Consider the following 21,100-nt stretch of genomic DNA (forward strand, 5'->3'; position numbering starts at 1 on the left):
CAGACCCAACTTTTCTCTGGAGGAACTGGTAAAAGCAGGCTGCACGATTCAGCTTGTCTGGGTGCCTGAACATAGGACATGCTGTAAACGACTAAACGGACTCTCTTGCTAGACTAATATCTGCGTGGTCCTATATCAATAATCGATAGGTATAGCTAGTAAGAATCTGCTGGACAAGTGGACCCTTCGGAAATGGATGCAGTTGGCATGAGACAGGTTAAAGCACACATAGGCGATCCCTCTGCTTCTTATTAGAATTCTACTACACTTAAGAAGATGCGAAATTCTACTAGTAACCGGACATTGGCATTTAAGGCGCCAACACCCATTGCGGTCAAACCCAATAAATGCCGGTGGTGTTTGGAGGAGGACAACTGCAAAGCACGTCATCATGGATGTGCTTAGCACTCACACACGCTAGGTTCAATTTATTGGGGGATACCTATCGTATACCAAGCGACTTTAAGTTCTTCAAACCAGAGACCCTCATTGGTTTTTCCAAGGCTATTGGCCTCTCCTCGGTGGGTCACGATGGGTATATTAGGAAGCCTGTACGCATAACAACCTTCGGCTGGCTACTTCCCTCGAAATCATAAAAAATGAGTCTTTGAAGAAAGTTTCCGATCTACTGTAGCTAATCCATCATGAGAAAGTCTTTCTCATCAATTTTAAAATACTTTAATTTATACTACCTAATCTAATAAAACATATAACATATTTTTATGTTTGAAAAAATATTAGTTCATTTTTTTTATATTGCAGAGTCTTAAAAAAGAAGTAGATTGGGGAGGAGGAGGGATAGATGATAAAAATTCTGGCGGTGAAAGTTCTTCGGAGTATTCTAGATTACCACATGATTCGGTAAGCATTGTTCTTTTTCCAATTAAAAGGACAAATACTTACTTCAATTTGCACTTTTGTTATTCCATAAAAAAATAATTTTTCAGTATAAAAAAGAAATAACCTAAATATCCATAACAAAATATACTATAATTACTATACGCATGTTTTTAAATAGTACTCACATTAAATTAGATTAAAATGCTTGAAAATAAGTTAGTTTTTTTTTAAGTTTTTTTTTCATTAAGTGCACGGCCGAGTTGCTTGATTATATTAAGCTATTTTAGACTCCATTGTTACTTTACCTTTGTTGCTTATTTTGAAATGTACACAAAGCCTAAATGATAAAACACTGTTAACGTGTGATTTTTTTATAGAGTGGATGCAAAAATTACTTATAAATTTATTTGTAATCTTAGTTCTTATGATATTTTAAAAAGTACTTAACTTAAGCATTTTATTTAAATAAATAATTTTAATGTTTGTTTGGATTTATTTTTATTAAAATTTCATCATATTATATATATATAAAAATTATTTTTTTCTATTATATACGTTTTAATATTTTGCATTACTTATATATTTTAGTATAAAAAAACTATGCCTAAATTAATCTTCACGCCATTATTCGCATAAGGGCATCTTTATTTTTTGTAAATTAATTTTTTTTATTAAAATTTAATCATATATTTTTAATTGAGCAGTGGCAACTAAATTAGTACTTTGTTCAGATTGATTATCAGAATGTAATTTTCAAAATTTTTAATTTAATGTTTCTATGTTAACAGCTTCCTGAGTAAAAAGAAAAAGTTTTAGTATTTTAAAAAAAAAGCAGGTACAATTAACTGTAGTACTGCAGAAAGTGCAAAAAATAAACAAATCTTTTATTGCTCACGTGGAAATTTTAGGTCTATTTCAAAACAATAACGTAAAATACGTGGTTGCTATTTGGCGCAAAGGGAATCTGCAAAAAACAGAATTTTGCCGTTTGCTACTTCAGTAATATACACAAAATATTGGAATTTAACCGCTTTATGCCTAGTACTGAAGTACAAGGGTTTTTACCGGTAATGGCATAAATACTAACAAAAACTTATCTGTTACTTAACTGTATCTATGACATAGAACTTCATATTGTTCAAAATTTGTCATAATACAATAACAACTAACCACTGTATAGAATGAAGACATGTAACTGCTAGGTTAAATAATTTTTTTAAAGGTAGCTTATTTGACATATATATTTAATTAATTAGGGAAATAGAAAGAATAGCAAATGATTTTATAGTAAGACTTCTGACCTCTGATTAGCTTCCTTAACGTTTTTTAATTTTTGTAGCCATATTATCAAAAATCCCTTTTATCAAATATTAATGAATGGAGATATTAAAAAAAATTTAGCTACTATTTTATCAAAATATGAAGCACGAATCAAGTTTAGGAAACATAAACGCTGTAAACTAAGTAGTAGTGATACTTTAATACCTTTCTTATTAAACTGGTATAATTGGTATAATTTGCTAATGCTATACTAAGTTTTTAAATTTGTATATAAATGATCATAAAATCAACAGAACAGCCGCGTGTGTGTGTTCGCGTGCGGCCGCCCGGGGCGACGCCGGGCCGCCCTCAGGCCGACACGAGCGTCAACTTCTTGTCCGCGGCGCCGCGACTCGCGCACCCACACACGCGGCAAGAAGTTGATGATCGCTTATGAAGTCGCTAATTTTACAAAACTTAGAAATTTTGTAAAATTAACGACACATTGTCGGTTTGCAGGAACGGCCCGATGACCCTGGTGACCCTGGAGTGTCGAGTTCCCCGCCGAGGATCTACTCATGCGTTTATTGTGGCATTACATTTCCCCATCAAAGTAAATTGACCAGGCACATCCTTAGCCATAGCTTGGAGACTCTAAAGTATCGAGAGCAGCGCGGTGTAATGCCTCCCTTAAGTATAGCGGAGCAAACGTTGCATAGTTGGGCCGATTCAAGAGGAGGAGGCGAGCCTCCTGATCCCACAGATCAACCACCCACTCCCATGGACTTGGACGAAGCAGCCTCTCAAGCAAGTGGACCAGGTGGTGTGGTGCTGTGTAAATTTTGTGGTAAATCGTTCCCTGATGTAGCGGCTCTTATAGCTCATCTCCCAGCTCATACAGGTGATAGACCGTTTAAGTGCGAATTTTGTGGTAAGGCATTTAAGCTACGCCATCATATGAAAGACCATTGCAGAGTTCATACGGGTGAAAGACCGTTTAGGTGTAGCTTATGCGGTAAGACGTTTTCCCGGTCCACGATTTTAAAAGCCCACGAAAAAACTCACTATCCGAAATACGTGCGGAAGTTCCTGTCGCCTAGTCCGTTAGATACAGAAGAGGAAAGTCCTCATTAAAAGGCTCATTTTTTTATAGTGCATTGAAAAAGGCAAATAAAACATGCAGTAAGATTTGTAAAATATTTTTGCGGGTTTTTTTGCACTATTTGAAATGTTCAGTTTATTTTATTTGACCATATATTTTATTTTTTGATAATTGAATGTAAAAACTAAATTTGATCTTACAATCGAGTTGTTAATAACTATTTTCTATAAATTATCTGAAATAGTAATATCCAAAGTTTTTTGAAAGCACTACTATCCATAGGATGTTTAGTGCTTATTATAATGAAGGTTTTTACATTTAAATAAAAATGTTTAAATTTCCATTACCTAATACTTTTAATAAAAATGCATATATTTAATTTATTAGGTTATAAAATATTCCTTACTTCATGAGTCTTTAAATAAAATTTATTAATTAGAAATTTTTTTTTATTTGAAAAAAAAATTACTCGAAAAGCGTATAAGGTTATTTATTTATAACCAATATAGGTGACTAATAATATAATATACATACAGGGTGACAATTTGAAAACTTACAATCGCTATATTTGAGGGACCAAAAAAACAAAATGCTGAAAACTTCTATACATATAAAGGAGGGGCTCAATTGTATCCTTCAAAGCTGCCTTGATGTAGTACTTTTTTTGACTATTTAATATACTATTACTTAAAAATATAAAAACTGTATTTTTTATTATTAACTTTTAAAATGTTCGAAATAATGTTCATTATTATCCAGATAACAATAATATTCACTCCTCCTTTTACAAATGTTTTTCTAAATAAAACTCATCATTCTTGAATTATTTATTTGTTAGTTCATGCAACTTATTGATTTAATTATTCATTTTTAGCCATGGCCGAACGAAGCGTGCGTCTCTTTGATTTCAAAATTCATGAACTATCAGAGGTTCGATAAATCTTTCTAGCATGTCAGCATACATTTCGTCATTTAAATTTTCTTCTATAAATAACACACCCATAATTGCATTCCCCAACATAACAGCCCCAGTGATAACTTTGTGGGAGTATTCTGTATAATTTTCTTTAACGGCAAGAATTTTTTTGAACTATTTTGTTTTTTTTTTGTTGTTTTGTAGGAAATAATTATAAATAATTAGAATTACTGTTTTTCTTTTTGGAGCTTGGAAACAATATGTGGTGTCCCTCGGCGTTGAAGACTTTTTTATGGCCAAAAAAATTACTGTGAGCACCGATATCTGTAAGCACATTCTTTGAGAAAGAGCTTCGTCTAAGAATATTGGCAATTGTTTTGTAACTGGTGAGCTTGAGCGATTTCTCTTCTAAAAAGAATTGCTGATATCTTTTCATTCTTGCATCTAAGGTACCAGACATTATGCAGTGCTGCGTTTATTTGCAAAAATTGGTCAGTACCATCTTTTACCGCGAACTCCAATTCGGTATATAGCAATCTGTAAGATTAGTTCTACTTATAGTATGGTTGTGGACAGCTACGCAATGAGGACAAAAAATCATGATATTTTTTTTGTGGCGCTTTTTTATGGTCGTTCTGGATTGAACACCGGTACTCGTTGATGCTATAGTAACGATAGCATTACCTATCCACACACATAAATAGAAAACCATTATTTCTCTCAATAATCTGTTTACAAAACTCCTGTTCTTCTTTAAAAATCTTCTTTTTTAGTCAACGGACATGATTTTGTAATTTTATTTTCTCGAATTGGTCCAATTGCGCCAGAACCTAAATTTTGATGAAACGGTAATAAGTTCACACCGGTAAACAAATTATAAAAGTGAGTGACTTATATATAGTAAGTTTGTCTGTGGTAATACTTTCAACATCAAAATCATGGATGCTGCACATTTTCCAACTAACTTTCCGATATCCACTTGTTCTCGAGGATCGTTGACTTAATAAAGATCAAAATTAACAAGATATCCATCCTTAGTATATTTTAGTGCCCATACTTTGTAACCAAACCATATAGGTTTGCTGCCGATGAATTGATTACATCACATTGCATATTTGATCATTGATTCATCAATGAATATACAATCGTTGTTGTATTATTCATATTATTCATTTTTTGACAGCCAGTTGGGTAAACCTCTGAATTTTTAAAAATATATTACTCCTGATAAGTCTACAACCAGTTTGATACGCATTTCGTCTTTTACCTTCCAGTAAAACCATTTCGAAGGTGGAGATTTTATTCAGTGAGAATTAAAAATCAAATAAAAGCGCGAATTTTTTCTGAAATTTATGTTGCCTCAGGTTAGTTTTTAAAGTTGACACAAACTTATGTTTGTTGTGTGCAAGGTATTGATAAGTTTATTTAGCAGAACATAGGTATCTACCAAATTTGTTTTGAATTACACAGATTATATTTATTAACCTCTTGCTTAAACCCCAAAAAGGCACGCCATAATAAAGATTCGACTCAATAGGAGAGAAGTACGTTGAACGTATACGAACACTCCTCCAAGCTCATGTCTTGCCATTTTTACTGCAAAACATCCAGAGGATAATTTTGATGAGATTTAGGATACGATCTTCGGATCGGAGGCGACCCTTAATGGTTATGGGTTAGTAGTAGTGGTGCTCTCGTCATCCTAATAACCATAGAAAGTGCACTCATTACTAAAGCAAATATGTTTGATGAGTCGAGGCTCTGCAGTAATTCAAGCTGTAACAATAAAAAAAAATCTATTTTTCTAAACATTACGTATTAAGTTCTTCTCATTAGTTATTAAGTTCTTGGAGAGTTTGCTTTTTATAGATATGAAATTTATGTAGCCTAAATATTTTAGTAGTAAATCAGAATAATCATCCGGTTGCTGTAGCCCTATGAATTGAAGTACCAAATAGTCCGTGTACTTGATTTGCATTGCTTTCTCCAGTAATTTTGGTTCATCCCTTTTTTTATTTGCAATAGTACCAATTTCTTGAAATTTTGCAGCTACTTGGCGAATGTACACGTAACTTTTGGATGCCTTTGGTTAAATATTTCATCTGTTTTTAACAAACGTTTATCTTCTTTCCCGTAAATAAAAACTATTTTCACATGTTTATCTGTGCTGTAGATACAGTATTGTGCAAAAAGATAGCAACATTGAACTTTCCTGTTATATATCTTTTAGTATCTATTTTATAAGTAAGGTTTATATATTATTTGCAAGAATAGTTAGAACCTGTTTATATTTTCATATTATCATATTTTTTGTGTTATAATAAATAAAACACCAAATTGTTTTATGCAAATTTATTATTTAAAAATATAGCAACAAAAAATAGTTTTGATTCTAAAAAAATATAACCCAACTAAATTAGAATCAATTCAATATTTCGTGTAGTACCCCTTTTTTTTTATAATATCAGCACATCGTCTTGGCATGGACTCAATTAATTTCATAATATAGTCATTGTTCACTTCTTTTCAAGCCTTTTCCACTATTTCAAAGAGAATAGTATGTATTAGAGCATGTTAGGTGCCTGATTTTGGTGTCAATATAATGATAATAATAATGTTTCTTTATTTAGCATCATGCTACAAAAAATTACAAAAAAAGAAAATTTTTAGAATATAACTAAAAATAAAAAGGAAAATTTAAATGGCATATAGTAAACTAACAAATAGGTATTATAGGCATAAGTATAAATTATACCAACAAATGACAACAGATAATTTAAAAAATATATATATAAAACTTAAAACTATCATAAATTTGAAACAATAAAATGTAAGACCTTAACTAAGATAAAAAAAAAGTATGTCTCCCCATTAGTACAAAATCCCCTCGCTGTCTGGTAGCATAGTTATGCAAATCACTAAATATTGTGATTTTTTCGCAAATATATTCTGGTAGCAATTTATTTTTTAATTTAAAAACAAACATACATGTATTAAACAATATTTTTTGTTTTACTGCCAAAATATTTAGGACATTTAGCATATTATCCACCGGTGTATATCTATTACATTTTAGTATGACCCTCATGGCTCTGTTTTGTATGATTTGAAGTCTATTGATCCTGTAATCCGGAACACCAAACAGGAGTGCAGAACAAAAATCTAAATGCGGCACAATAATACTATTATAGATTAATAATTTTGTTTGTATAGATAGGTTTTTGCCAATTCTCGATAAAAAATTAATTTTTTTTGACATTTTGCGTGTTATGCTGTCTATATGCGAATAAAAATTCAAATGTGGATCCAAAATAACACCCAGATATTTAATTTCTCTTTGGTAGGAAATTGCTTCATTATTAATTTTGATATTTATTGTATTTAAATTAACTTCATTTAATCTAATTTTATTTCCAAATAAACAAAATTTTGTTTTAGCCGCGTTAATGCTCAAGTTATTATCACACAACCATATATATATATTATTTAAATCAAAATTTAGATCGTCTTGCATTTTATTTACATCTTTGCCATAAATTCTCTATAGGGTTTGGGTCTGGCGATTGAGATGGCTAGACCATTACATTTATTTTTTCATCGGATAGCCACCTCTTAACAAATTGAGAAGCATGTTTTGGACTTCATCCATATATGGCACTAAATGTGTTTGCAGAATGTCTTTGTACATGAAACGATCCATTTTGCCCACTATTCTTACTATGGGTCCCATGCCACGAGCCGAGAAACATCCCCATACAAGAATATTTTCCCCTCCATGTTTAACTGTGGGGCAAATGTACTTTTTGTTTAATCTTTGTTCACTGGGGCGTCTGACGTACATCACTCCATCAGTTCTGAATAAATTATATTTAGATTAAATCACTAAATACGACTTTCTTCCAATCAGCTACAGACCAGTGGACATGAGATTGGGCAAAGTGAAAACGAGCCTTGACGTTCTTCTTTTAGAGTAACGGTTTTTTGGCGGGGCGACAAGCAGGTAAGTTGGCATTAAGTAATCTTCTCCTTACGGTACTGGAACTGAGGTTTACTCCTCCACCCTCTTTTAATTTTGCCAAAATTTGGGAAGAAGACAAAAAAGGATTTTCTTTGGAAATTAGTAGCAGCTGCCTATCCATCCTCAAATTTGTTTTTCTGGGTCTACCAGGAATGGGCGCCGGTGCAGCTGTTCCAGTAAGGCGAAATTTTTTGCAAACTCTGGATACGATTGACCTGTGTAGCCGTAAGCTTCTTGCAATGTCACTCTGCCTAACACCATTTTCGTAATGCTTCACAATAATTTTTCTTACATCACCAGAGACGGTTTTTGAGCGACCCATTTTAAGTTAATTCTGAGATTCAAAAATAACAACTTTACAGCAGGTAAATCGATATTTAACTGATAAAATAAATGCGAAACAAGAATGTTGCTATATTTATGCACATTGTCTAAATAAACAAACATGAAGTTCCTTACTCTGCATTGGCATTCTTATGATATCTCGGTATATTTATAAATAATACAGAGGCGTGTACTTAAAAGTAAAGAAATAATATGGAATAAATAAAAGAGCAAGTAATATTTTTGAAAACATCGCTTGTTGCTATATTTATGCACAATACTGTACTTATACTATACTACTTATACTTTTGTTGCAAATAGATATTATTTCTGGTCCAAAAAATCGAAATAAAAGTGTAATAATTTTAATGACAGTAACATTTTTCATCTTAAGCATATAAAATACATTTTTTTACTCTTATCGCCCTATTTTCTTGTATACCTGAGCAGAAACGGATACTTTGTAATTTTTTAGGCACGCCAAATAGCATAGGCGTAAGATGTTTAAGAATTTTAAGAATAACGCTACGATGGTAAGATGAATGTTTTAAAAACTACTACATCGAAGACAGCATCGTAGGTAGCAAAATAAAAAGCATTTTTCACCCTGTATAAAAATATTAGTGATAAAAGTGCCTAAATAAATTTTAATTACATGTTTTAAAACCTAGGAGTGTTAAATGTTGATCATAAAATAATTTTTTAAGTGCAGAAATAAAATTAATAAATAAAAAAAATTGCTTTCAAAAAGTAATACATATGATAATGTTACAATAGCTGTTTCTCTTGATCGCGTTAATTAAATTGTAATTTAACACTGTTAAAGCGATTAAAACAACTTATTTTGTTCTGTATTAAAATATACTGTTCCTTAAACTACATATAAATGAAATCATATTTTTTATAATTGATTTTTTTCAGGAGAATATACTTTTTTGAATAAATGTTTTGTAATCAGCATGAAAGTAACTTTTCAGCTTAAGATGAGCAATTAAGACTTTCCTAACTTAATCGTTTATTATAAATTGATCTTCGTATATGGCTGAGGAGCTGTAAAATTTAAAATAATTTCTCTAGATTTTAATTAAAAATGTCCCTTGACATAAATTAAATTTCACTCCATGACTGAAATATATGGGATTAAAAATACACAAATTGGCAATTAAATTTGATAACTTTAACATTCCCAGATTGGGACATGTATGTAACTTAGCAGTTTTTACAAGCGACACATTGCCTTGTTTTTTCTTTTTATTAAACTATAAGCATCAGTGACTATTTTATTTGCAGATGGTACTTTTTTAGAATTGTTAATTGTTTAGTTGATTAATCTATGTTTAAAGATATAATAGTAAATTCAATTAAATAAAGATAAGTAAACTTCTACAGTCCATTTTATTTTAATAAGTATGTATTTATATATTTTTAAACATTTAGAATTTCACTTCAAATATGACATGACTTTTTATTTTATGACTTACTAAGTAAGGAATATGCTTTTGTTAATTTTTATTACTTTTATAAACTAAGCTTTGTCTTAGGACAACTCTTAAATTTGCACCGATGTTATTTTCACAATTTTTTAAAAATTATTTTTTATTTTAACATTTATATGAAAAAAAGATTTTTGATACGCGTGAAGCAATCATCAACAGTTGCATTATTGGTCAGGTAACATTAACGTACTAAGGATATTAGTTATCGTGGGATAGCTAGGCGCTAGGCGCTTGCCCAACGTAATAATATTGTCAGTTTTAAGGCTAAAAATTTATGTTGCTAATGAGTAAGAGCTGTGATAGACCTATTATGACTTAGTTAAAAGGTACTCTAATAGTTGGTAGATACGTTTATACCTGACCATTTATTATACTAATAATAATGATAAAAATAATTTTTTATTATTATTACTATTAATAATAATAGTACATATTGTGAAAGTATTGACCTTTTACATTGTTATTATTGTTTTTAGTTGACTAATCGTTAGATATTTAATAATTGGTAATAGCCCAGTAGAAAATAACGTAAATTATTGGGTGGTAAGATATTTTATAATTTCCATATTGGATAAATTTTATACTTTTAGTTTCGTATTTCCCAGCGTATACACACTTTAAAATATTTTGCCAAAATAATTTAAAAAAATGCTTTTTTTAACATTTAAATGATGATTAAATACTCTATTGCTTGGATTTACGGTTCCAATTTATTTAAACTACTTTTCAGTTAGTATTCACTTTAATGTAGACGTTTTTCTTCTTATTGACGATTGCACCCAATATTTTGACTTATACATGATTTCTAATAATAATTCAGATTTTTAGTGAAAATCAGTTCATTTGATTTTGCTTTCGGCGAGACTAGAGTGCATTCCACTGAACGGTAAAATTTCAGTATTAAATTGGGCAAGCGCTAACATAGCAGTGAACATTGGACGCTTTCCTGGTAATAGTCTCGATAAATTTGTTGATTTAGTAATAATAGTTAACCTTTAAAAAGTGTTTTTTAATTTATGTATATCGTATATTGGCCTTCGTATTAGTTGGTATTAATTATATTTTTTTGTAAAATATTTATTTAACTTTAAGTTTTTTTTTTGATTTATATTTGATAATCAACATATCGATGGCCTATCTGTAATATGTAATATCCGGTATCTGAATCAAGTGAATTTTACAAGAGAGACAAAATACGATTTTAAACAAAAAAATTAATAAACACATGACTTTTTTCTTGACCTAAAAAAGAATAATTTCATTTTTTAATAAATGAAAAATAAAAAATATTTTGCATTTTTTTTGTGTAGATACGAGGTATCCTCAAAAATTTAATGTCATACATTTTAGATACGGGTTTTTAGTATTAAGTTAAATCAGGTAGTAAAAAGGAAACAAAAATTGTATAAAACAAAGTTTATTAGAAGTTACACACATATTGATGTTAAGTGAAATACTAAGAAAATATGTCGACTTAACTTCAAAGAAACCTATGCTTTAAAAAACATAACTAAAAATAAAGTAACTAAACTAAAACTTCCTAAAATATTTAACTAAATCTTGTTATCTTTAGGTAAATTGTTGTAAAACATTTGACAGTCAGTAAGTAAAAAAAATAAACCTATCGCAAGACCTTAAGGTAGATCTTGCAAATCGGTTTATTTATTACTCTTTATACTTAGTCTTTGGTTGTATATGTTAGGGTACGACGATATTTCTAAGTCTCTGGTATTGACAGTCCGCATAGATAATGGCTTAGAATCACCTCTGAAATAAGTTGAACAAATTTTTTTTTTTTTGGATCGTACATTCGGATGGTCGGATCTTTTTTCATGTCGAATATTTCTATACGCAAGTTCGCAGGATCCATAATTTTTTTAAAAACTCATGATTAAGGATTTGCGATTTAAAGATCTAAGAATTTCTAGTTATATCCGCGCTTCTTCACTACATGTTATAAAATCGTGTGGACTACGATTTTTAGGTTTCATCTCTGTCGACTCCGGTAGCACCATAGGCAAAGTGTTCACGATCATGTGGTCTTAGGTTCGAATCCTGGCATGGGCATTTGTCTTATAAAAACGAAACATACGTGGTTCGGAAGCCACGTTAAACTGTAAGTCCATAATAAACAACAAGATTTGGCGGCCATCGGAATTTACGCGAGTCCATTGCAAATAACGAAAAAAATCGATGATGGATACTGTCACACTATCTAAGTGTGACTCTTCTCCAAATATGTCTGAATAATAACTTAACTACTTTTTATAGAAATATTTAGAAGCGCTTTGAAAAGTGTAGAGTTTCTGTTCTAGTAACAGCACCAGCCACAGAATAACAGGCAAGTTTCGGTCATTACAGTTTTCTTCAATTTATTCTTTAATGATGAATGCAAAAGTAGATGCACACAAATCTCCTTCTGTATTATTTTACCATACAAGTAGGGCTATATATAAGTAGAGCCTATATGAACTGTTAGTTTCTTTTTATAATATGTGGCATTTAAGACGGTGCACTTTTACAGTGGACCTTTAGGCTCCACTGTAAAAGTGCAATTTTTGTGGTTGATAGCATTTCTTTTATCTTTACCTTTCACTTTTTTTGTGAATTTTTTTTTGCTCGATGTACGATGGACTAATTAGCTAACTGGTCGATATTCTTAATTTCGCGCTCTAGGTTTTTTTTTTGGTTGGCTTAAATTAATTGATTTTATTTGATCCGCGCTTGCACTTGAGTTTCACCCTTCAATGGCATTTTTGTTTCTCTGTCTTACATATGTTATGTAAGCCTTTTATTTTTTCCAGTTTATTTTATACCAAAAAGTTCGGAACATAAGATTCTTCTTTTCCTCCAAGAACGACCCACAGAAATGCTGTGTGGATTTCGTGCATTCTAGAGATACACCTGTCGTTTTTCTTTTATCGTCCCTTTATTCCATAGGATTTTTTTTTATCTTTATTTCTTTCGAAACTAGCGTATCTGCCTTCCTGTTTCTCACTAAAATTTCTTCATTCACTTTATCTTTATCTAAGCTCATCATATTGTCTGTTTTTCTTTCATTTTTAGCTGTTTTATTTGAAAAATTGGGATCTTCTTCAATGATATAGTCGTCGTTGGCTTGATTAAAATCCTCAGAAATGATGTTTGAACAGGAGTTGGAAGGACTTGGAAAGGAGCAAATTGCCTGTTTCTAATAAGCAAGTTTACTCTAAATAGGAAGTATTTGATATAATAGTTTCTGGTACTTAGAAATAGTTTTAGATAGAAGTTCTATTACTTTGTATGCGAAGGTGCTCATATGTTCTTCACAGAAGACTGGCTTTCGAAATTGCTGTTAAATGTTGCTCTGTATTAAAGATGAAGCACTTGAATTAGTGATGTCTGTTATTTAATCAGTTTCTACAAGATGCTCATGCGCCACTTCACCGAGGACTTGAAATATTTGGTGTTGTACGTTGCTCAGCCAAATGTATCGGTATTGAAGTCCCATCTGTATTACTTATTACATAGACTTTACTAAACTAAGTAAATAGTGAGGTTTTAGAAACTTTGCTGCTTTGGTTTTGCTAGAAGCCTGTTAGTTCTTTTCTCTTAGATAGATCTAAAACTACAAATAAAATTCTGTTTAATCGAGTTGCCACAATTGATAAAAAAAATAATAATTAAGATAACTTAAGTATAAAAGGTATGAGTACAAATATTTTAATGGGTGATAGGGCAAATGAAAATAAGAAAAAATTGATAAAACATAAAGGTAACAAATCTCTAATTATCAAGATACAGGTTCTTAATTTTTTTTTAAGTTTGTGAACCAACCTTTTATAATATTTGTATTCATATTTTTTACATCGTGAATACCTAAGGTTTTAGTTTTTAGCTTTTTCTCAGTGAAGACTAGATTCATGTTAAAAACAGTTCCTTTAAATTAAATTTTGGTTAAATTAAATAAACTCAAGCATGAATTCCACCATTTTTACAGCTTTTAACAGCTTTTCCTTTTTAATTTTAATTTTTTTTTAATAAAGTAATATCAAGAACTTTATATTTTGATGTCACATAATGCACAAGGTTATGAATAATAGCTCGTATCTACTAAAAATTAGTCTGCAAATCTGTTCATAAAAAAAGTCGATATCCCGTATCGTAAAGTCGCACAATGTTAGCCCCTTTCTAATATCATAGATTAATTAAAATTTCTAAAAATTCAGATTCATTTACAGCTAAATAAACTCACACACGTGTAACTTATAGAAGAATCCAATGTATCATTGAAAGATATAGGGTATTTTATACGTAAATCATCTGACAACCAATACCGTATATTAAATTAAAGCAATTTCCAAGGATTCATGAACTTTTGTACCATACAGGGTTATTACTAGTATGCAAATAAAATAAAAAACACTTTTGATTTATTCGTTTAACAAAGGATTAATTATTTAATTTTTCTATTTTTATTTTTAGTTTGTTTGAGGGTGAAAAAGTAGCCTTGAATGAAGCAAGCTATTTTTTCACAAAAAACCATTAAGTGTCCAACATCCACTGTTATGTAAATAATGAATATGGGTCAATAAATAATACCATTTTTGGTAATACATAGCAATAATCATTATACAAAATAGGAGGACTTAGCCTGTAATTATACTAATACGATATAAATCATACATTTAAATAAGGTATGATGTACAGCATAGAGGGGCGACATAGAATGGTAGAAGTTTAAGAAATGAAAGCTAATTTGGCTTAGTTTTTCTATATACACTAACCAAAGTTTAGCTTTAACAAAGAGTTTCTACCAGAATAATTATTATATTAATAATATATCAGCATCTAGGACGCCTTAGTGTTAATTACTATTTTTGTTTCCTATTTAAAAAAATATATTTATGATATTTTTAATAGAGAAATATATTATAAACATTATTGTACATACTATTGCTACCCGACTAGAGAAATTTATAAATCATTAGCTATAGAATACAATACATATAGCCGTTTGGTTGTTTATGTGAGAAGTTATAAGTTATTTAACTTTAACATTTTGAATTAATATTATTTACACTGATCTGACCTGTGAGTTTTAAAATTTTATTTGCGCTTTATAAAAGTGTTTTTTTATAACACTCTTAAAATTAAAGTTTAATAAAAGTTTGTTGGATTTACGGTCAAAATAAACTAATACTAAAATTAGATTCACCATTATTGGCAAATACTCTCCAACTACGATCCTAAATTTATGAAAAAAAATATATATTGCAGTGTTTTGATGAACCTTTAATTAATACTTTATTTTTTTATTTTAGGTAATTTGTAAGGTTTCATCACAATTTTTTTCTTATATTAATTAATTTTTTTTTTACCCAAAAAGGATGAGCATGTCTCTGTTACATTTTCTTATTTTCAAAATTTTCTGTTTTGGGTTTTACTACCTAATATTAATTTATCGCAATCATTTATAAATTCGAGCAATCGATGTTAAGCATGGTATACCACCTTCAACTACTTATTTATTTTAATATAGGTCTCTTTAAAAAAAGTTTTTAAATTTGTACTTATTTCTACTTATTTGAACTAGAAAATATAATTACTTCATTTTGTTCTTTCATATTAACTTACAACTTCTCTACAGAAAAAACCAGATTTGCACGCCAGTGCTCGGTTGACTTTTAGGCTATTTTAATTTAACCCAAACTCGAGTGCCTCTTATATAACGTAGAACATAACCCAGCAGTCTAATAAAACTTTTTATCAGCACCAGCTTTTACAAAAATTTCACATTTAGTGGTATATTTAAAAAAAGGGGGATTTTCAAAACATAAAAATAATCAGAATAGCAAATAAAATTCAAAATTGATATAGAACATATCCTTTAAAAATATGCAATTTAAACTTAAAATACCTTAAATATAAATAATTGGTTGTTAGTAATTTGGTTATGTGTTACTCGCTTTTGTATAAAAATTACTTTGGCCATGTGTGCGTAAATTTATATAGTGGGTCGAAAGTCACTATGGCAAGTTTTGGATCTAGGAGCTAATAATAAACTAATTTATGCAAATATTATATTAAATATATTGAAAATTAAATAAATAAATTGTATACCTAACAGAATGTCTCACAACCCAAGTAGTGGTAATTTACCCAATATTATAAATTTATTCACTTCGAATAAAACCATGTTTTATTTTATTCAAAGAATTTAAAGCATTTATTGGCTCAAAAATTTTGGCTATATTTAAAAGTAAGAAAACGTAACTCGTTTATAAATATAGGATTAATAAATACACATTATTACTTTATCGTAATATATTAAAAAATCATTATAATGAAAAATGAAAAAATGCAGATATATTTTGTAATTATTTTCTGATTTAAATTATGATATGGGAGTGTTTAAGTTTTTCTGTGATCAATATACATCAGGATTAAATTTTTTAGTTCTAAGTATATTTTTATTTCAGATTTTTTTTGATTCGGCTAATATAAATGGACACTAAATAAAAATAAAAAATTTGAAAAGCTGGTAATAAATACTTTTTATTTCAACTTTATAACAAATTTTTGAAAAATAGTGTGTTTTTAAAATCTAGCCCTTTGTAAAAAAATGTCGGCTTATCCTTTTATCAGAAATATCAACGTGAAAAGAGGTGAGTTTTGGTTTGTTGGAAACTTCCTTGATCTTTTTTTGCATTTTTGTTTTGTTTCCGCTAAAATAAAATAATTATATATTATTATTGTAAGTTTCGTCTCCTTAAATTAACTCCTTTGGCAATGGCAGGATTCGTCAGAACTTAGGAGTAGGAATAAAACATTATTAGTTTAGTGCGACATTTCGCCGGTTTAATTTTAGCTTCCTCAGGTCAGTGCCTGATATAGTAGACTGAATAAAGACTTAGATTTATATAACCAAATAGGGAGAAATCCCTTTTCTTAAAATACGCAAGAATTAACAGCCTTTGTTTAAATCTAAATACAAAAAACACAACGCAGTCAAAAGAATTATAAACTTCCCAATAAGAAACATAGAGTTCATAAACAAAAAACAAAAAAATCAGGTAGTTCATTTCATTTGTTACTGCTTTAATAGATGAGAGGAGGTGAGAGAAAAAAAATACTTGAAAAAAAAACAACTAAAAACGCCTAAGTTCCGACGAATCCTGCCATTGGTAAAGAAGATAATATAATAAATTAACTTTTAGACTTAACCAATGCTGTGGCTAAAGTTAATTTAATTAATTTTTCGATTTTAACCTATTATTCTTTATTATACTTCGATTGTTTGACCTCCCTTTACTCTTTAGCATTTCTAAACATTTCCATAGAGTTTTTGTTAAAATAAATCTAAAGAGATTCTATATAACCTTGAACACTAAGTCATTTAAACTATACAGTGGTGCTATGTATATACAGGGTGGTCCATTTAACTTAAGACGTCGCAATATCTTGAAAACTAAACATGTATCCAGAAAATCTTTTATTTGAAGTTTGACTGGTTTCCAGAGGGCTATAAAATGACGTTATTGGTTTGTCCTTGAGTAGACGTCTTTAAGGTTAAATGAAGGTCAACTTCACTTTTTTTCATAGAAACCTCTATTTTTTAACAGTATCTGATGTGAAAGTATCTTATGATAGAATTTTATTATCAACAGAATCGAAAACTTGAAAATAAAACGTACAAAGTTCAAATAAAAGAAATTGAAACAAAAATGTTCAAAGTGCTGACCTTCCACTTCTATACATTTTTCGACCCGCTTTCTAAATGATCGATGAACAGAGTGTAGCATCTGTAGAGTTATCTGCCCGCAAACCTCCGTGATTCGCAGCTTCATATTTCCCGGAGTCGTTGGTGGATCGCGATATACGATCTCCTTCAAATAACCCCATAGAAAAAGATCGTCGCCGAAAGAGAGCGTCGAGAAATATGTGAGGTGGAAGCCCGTTTCACAAAGAAGATGTTCTCCAGATGAATGAGTCCTGATACAGCGACGTCCTTGTGGTAGGCAGGTGGACTCGATGTTGATGAGCCGCAACTGCTAGACGCGTCCTTCTTGCCGGAATAGCCCTGGGTGGAATCAGGCCTGCCAGCTCAGAGGAGCACTTACCGTGATAATAACGGTAGAATAAACAGAGATCAGCCACCTTTCTCCTGTGCTCCAGACTATCCAGACTTTTGTCAGTTCTTGTTTGTTGATAAGACGAATACTCGAGGGAAGGGCGTATTTGAGCCTTATTTAGTCAGCAGCTGTTCTGGTGTATACAGTTTTTTCGTTTTGAAAAGCACTCCGAGTTTTTTGGAAGCCGCCCTGGCGACCTCGGCAACGTGGTCATGCCAGAACACACTGTTCGACTCCTAGAAGATGTAAAGATGATTTTATTGGTAATATTTTCCCTGCCATAACCAGCTCCGGGCCACCAAGGTTAGTCTTCATCGTAAATACTGCAGCCTGTGTTTTTTTAGCGTTAAAATTGACCAAATTGTTATCGCCCCACTCCAAGATTGTTCTAATATCGTTGTTGGTTGAAGCTACTTGTTGCTGCCTAAGATTCTGAGAACTTGCGGCTGTCGTTGATTATATTACTTTCAGATTCACCACAGATAAGGACCATTTCAACTTTTTCATTGTTTGTTAGGCAGTCCAGACTATTTAGTTAAGTGACAACTAAATAGTCAAATACTTGATAACTGAACGAATGCTGTGAACCAAAATAATCTCTCATTTACTTTATTCACCAGTATTTGTTTACAATCGCCTGAAATATCTGGGATAAACACGTGAGATCTGTTCACTATAGAAAATTTTCGCATCATAACAACTTGCATTTATCATCAATCAACAATACCTTGTCAGAACAATATTGAAGGATTGCTAAACCAAAGCTATTCCTATTTCTTATGTCATTGTCAAGGAAAAAATTCATAACAGAATCAAGAATTAATATCTCGAAAAGGAGAGGTCGCATGTAAAAAAGTGTCAGATGAAAGTTACTAATTTTTTTTAACGCTAAATCAGATACTATTAAAAAAATAGAGGTTTTTATGCAAAAAAGTGAAGTTGACCTTCATTTGACCTTGAAGACATTTACTCAAGGTGAAACCAGTGACGTCAATTTATTGCCCTCTGGAAACCATTTAAACTTCACATAAAACATTTTCTGGATACATGTTTAGTTTTTGAGATATTGCGATGTCTCAAGTTAAATGGACCACCCTGTATATCATATTGACTTGCATTTTCTTGATTGACGGTGGTAAATCCACTATAAATTTATTAGATAAAACATATTTAATTGTGTTGCACTTATCGTATGACACTCACATCATATTTCAACAAATATCAATCTGAAATTGCTGAATTTATATATCTATTTGAGTTTATATATCTACAATTATGTCTTAAAAACTTTATGGAAAATGATCTTTTATAATAAAGTAAAAGCCTAATTAAGTTCATCAATACCTTTCTTTCTAGGATATTTTTGATAAAAGGATAAAATTGGCTAACCTGCATAAGCAATAAAGTATCTAAATAAAAGCTTATTTAGTTTTTTTAATTAAATGGTGTACTATAGTGGCTATATAACTGTTAAAATAAAAATGAATGGATATTTGTTACACTTAATAGGTTGAAATATATGTTAAACTAAGGGTTTATTAGAAAGCCACCAGAACATTTTAAAAATATTTTAGTGTACGGAAAGCCAGAAAAATTAAATGCTAAAAATATACATACACCTCTTTGATTTTGTCTTAAAGTTAGGTAAGGATCAAGTATAATGCCTTGCCCTTGGTAGCTCAGGGTCACTCATTTTCGATAATAGAAATATACAATAAAGTTTTTTATTAACCACTTGTTTTTTAAGGTATTTGATTGTATTTATACTTTTCAAGTAGTTGATTTCTCATCCTGCGATCCTTGCCAGGTATGTTAGCCACTTCAGCTTGCTTAGTAATTGTAAAGTGGCTGTGAAGCATTTGATAACCACCTTGTAATAACGTCAAAAAATATAAAATAACTTTTACAACTAAATGCCTTTACAAATACATCAAATAACTTAAAAAACTACCGCCGCAATAATAACCAATAAGAAAATAGAATTTTATACGTTACTATCGAACCATGTTGAACCATAAATACTGGACTAATTTACAGATTTTTTACAGACTTTGTTGAGTGCCAATACCTAGTAATGTTAAAAACTAGTAATGTTACAATAGTAAGCATTTAGCTTCGTTTAAAATAAAAACACAATTTTATGACATTTTTGTTACTAATGAGGCAAATTTTAAAATTTAACTGTGTATTACGGTTTATTGGTGTATAGAGTAAAAAAATGTGGTAAACATTTCTTTGATTAATGCCACCCATATACATGAATTGTGCATATAAATATAAGAATAAGTGCTTGCTACATTTTTCTTCAATACACTTTAAAACTAAGAGATTTCATTATTACATAAAAACAGTTAGAGGGAAAAAATAGCAGTATAAATAGTATACTTTTTAGGTTACTCTGTTTTAGAAAGATTTATTTTAAATATTACCAAATAGTTTTATAATATTAAAATTTTGCTACTTAAATTTTTTAACTACATGAAAAACATATTTTCAATGTAATGAAAATTAAGGAAGCATAAAACTTTGTAATATAAGTTATTTCGGTTTAAAGCAAGTAATTTTTTTAACGTGTTATATTATATAACATATTGTATAACGGTTATTTTCTTTACTTTAATTAATAAACCACTACTTAAAAATTCGACACAAAACATTAAAATAACGATGTCATATTCACCAGTTTTTAAAAACAATCGATTTTATATACAGGGTGGCCCATTTTAATAATTGCACCCATATTGCTCCAAAAATAAACGACATACACAAAAATGTTTAAGACCAAAGTTGTTAAGGACAGAGGTTGTTTTTCAAGGTCAGAGTGATTTTTTCAAAAGGCAACCGCTATTTTTATAGTGATTTTTGATGAGCGGAAGATTTTCTACCTTTCTAATGAAACTTCTTTGTTTTGAGTGAGGACCTTAAGGTCAAATGAAGATGAAATTACAAAAAACTGTTTATTATTGTTTCCATTTTAATCAGACATTTTAAAAATACTTTAGCAGGTGGATCAGGCACAAATGTTTAAAT

General features: G+C 30.2%; 1 protein-coding gene across 13 annotated transcripts in view; it reads left to right on the forward strand.

Annotated features, from left to right (window-relative positions):
* The window catches only part of LOC126745199 (zinc finger protein 574-like), a 250,094-nt gene that overhangs the window by 168,813 nt on the left and 60,181 nt on the right, over positions 1-21,100 (forward strand). For 12 of the 13 annotated variants that reach the window (XM_050452937.1, XM_050452931.1, XM_050452929.1 and 9 more), the window contains one exon: positions 763-861. The exons of the other annotated variant lie outside the window; for it this stretch is intronic. In XM_050452937.1, coding sequence (XP_050308894.1) covers positions 763-861 — 99 coding nt within the window. The remainder of the gene's footprint in view (positions 1-762; positions 862-21,100) is intronic. 13 annotated transcript variants of the gene reach the window in all.

The sequence above is a fragment of the Anthonomus grandis genome, chromosome 15, assembly GCF_022605725.1.
Source record: "Anthonomus grandis grandis chromosome 15, icAntGran1.3, whole genome shotgun sequence".
NCBI classification, from domain to species: domain Eukaryota; kingdom Metazoa; phylum Arthropoda; class Insecta; order Coleoptera; family Curculionidae; genus Anthonomus; species Anthonomus grandis.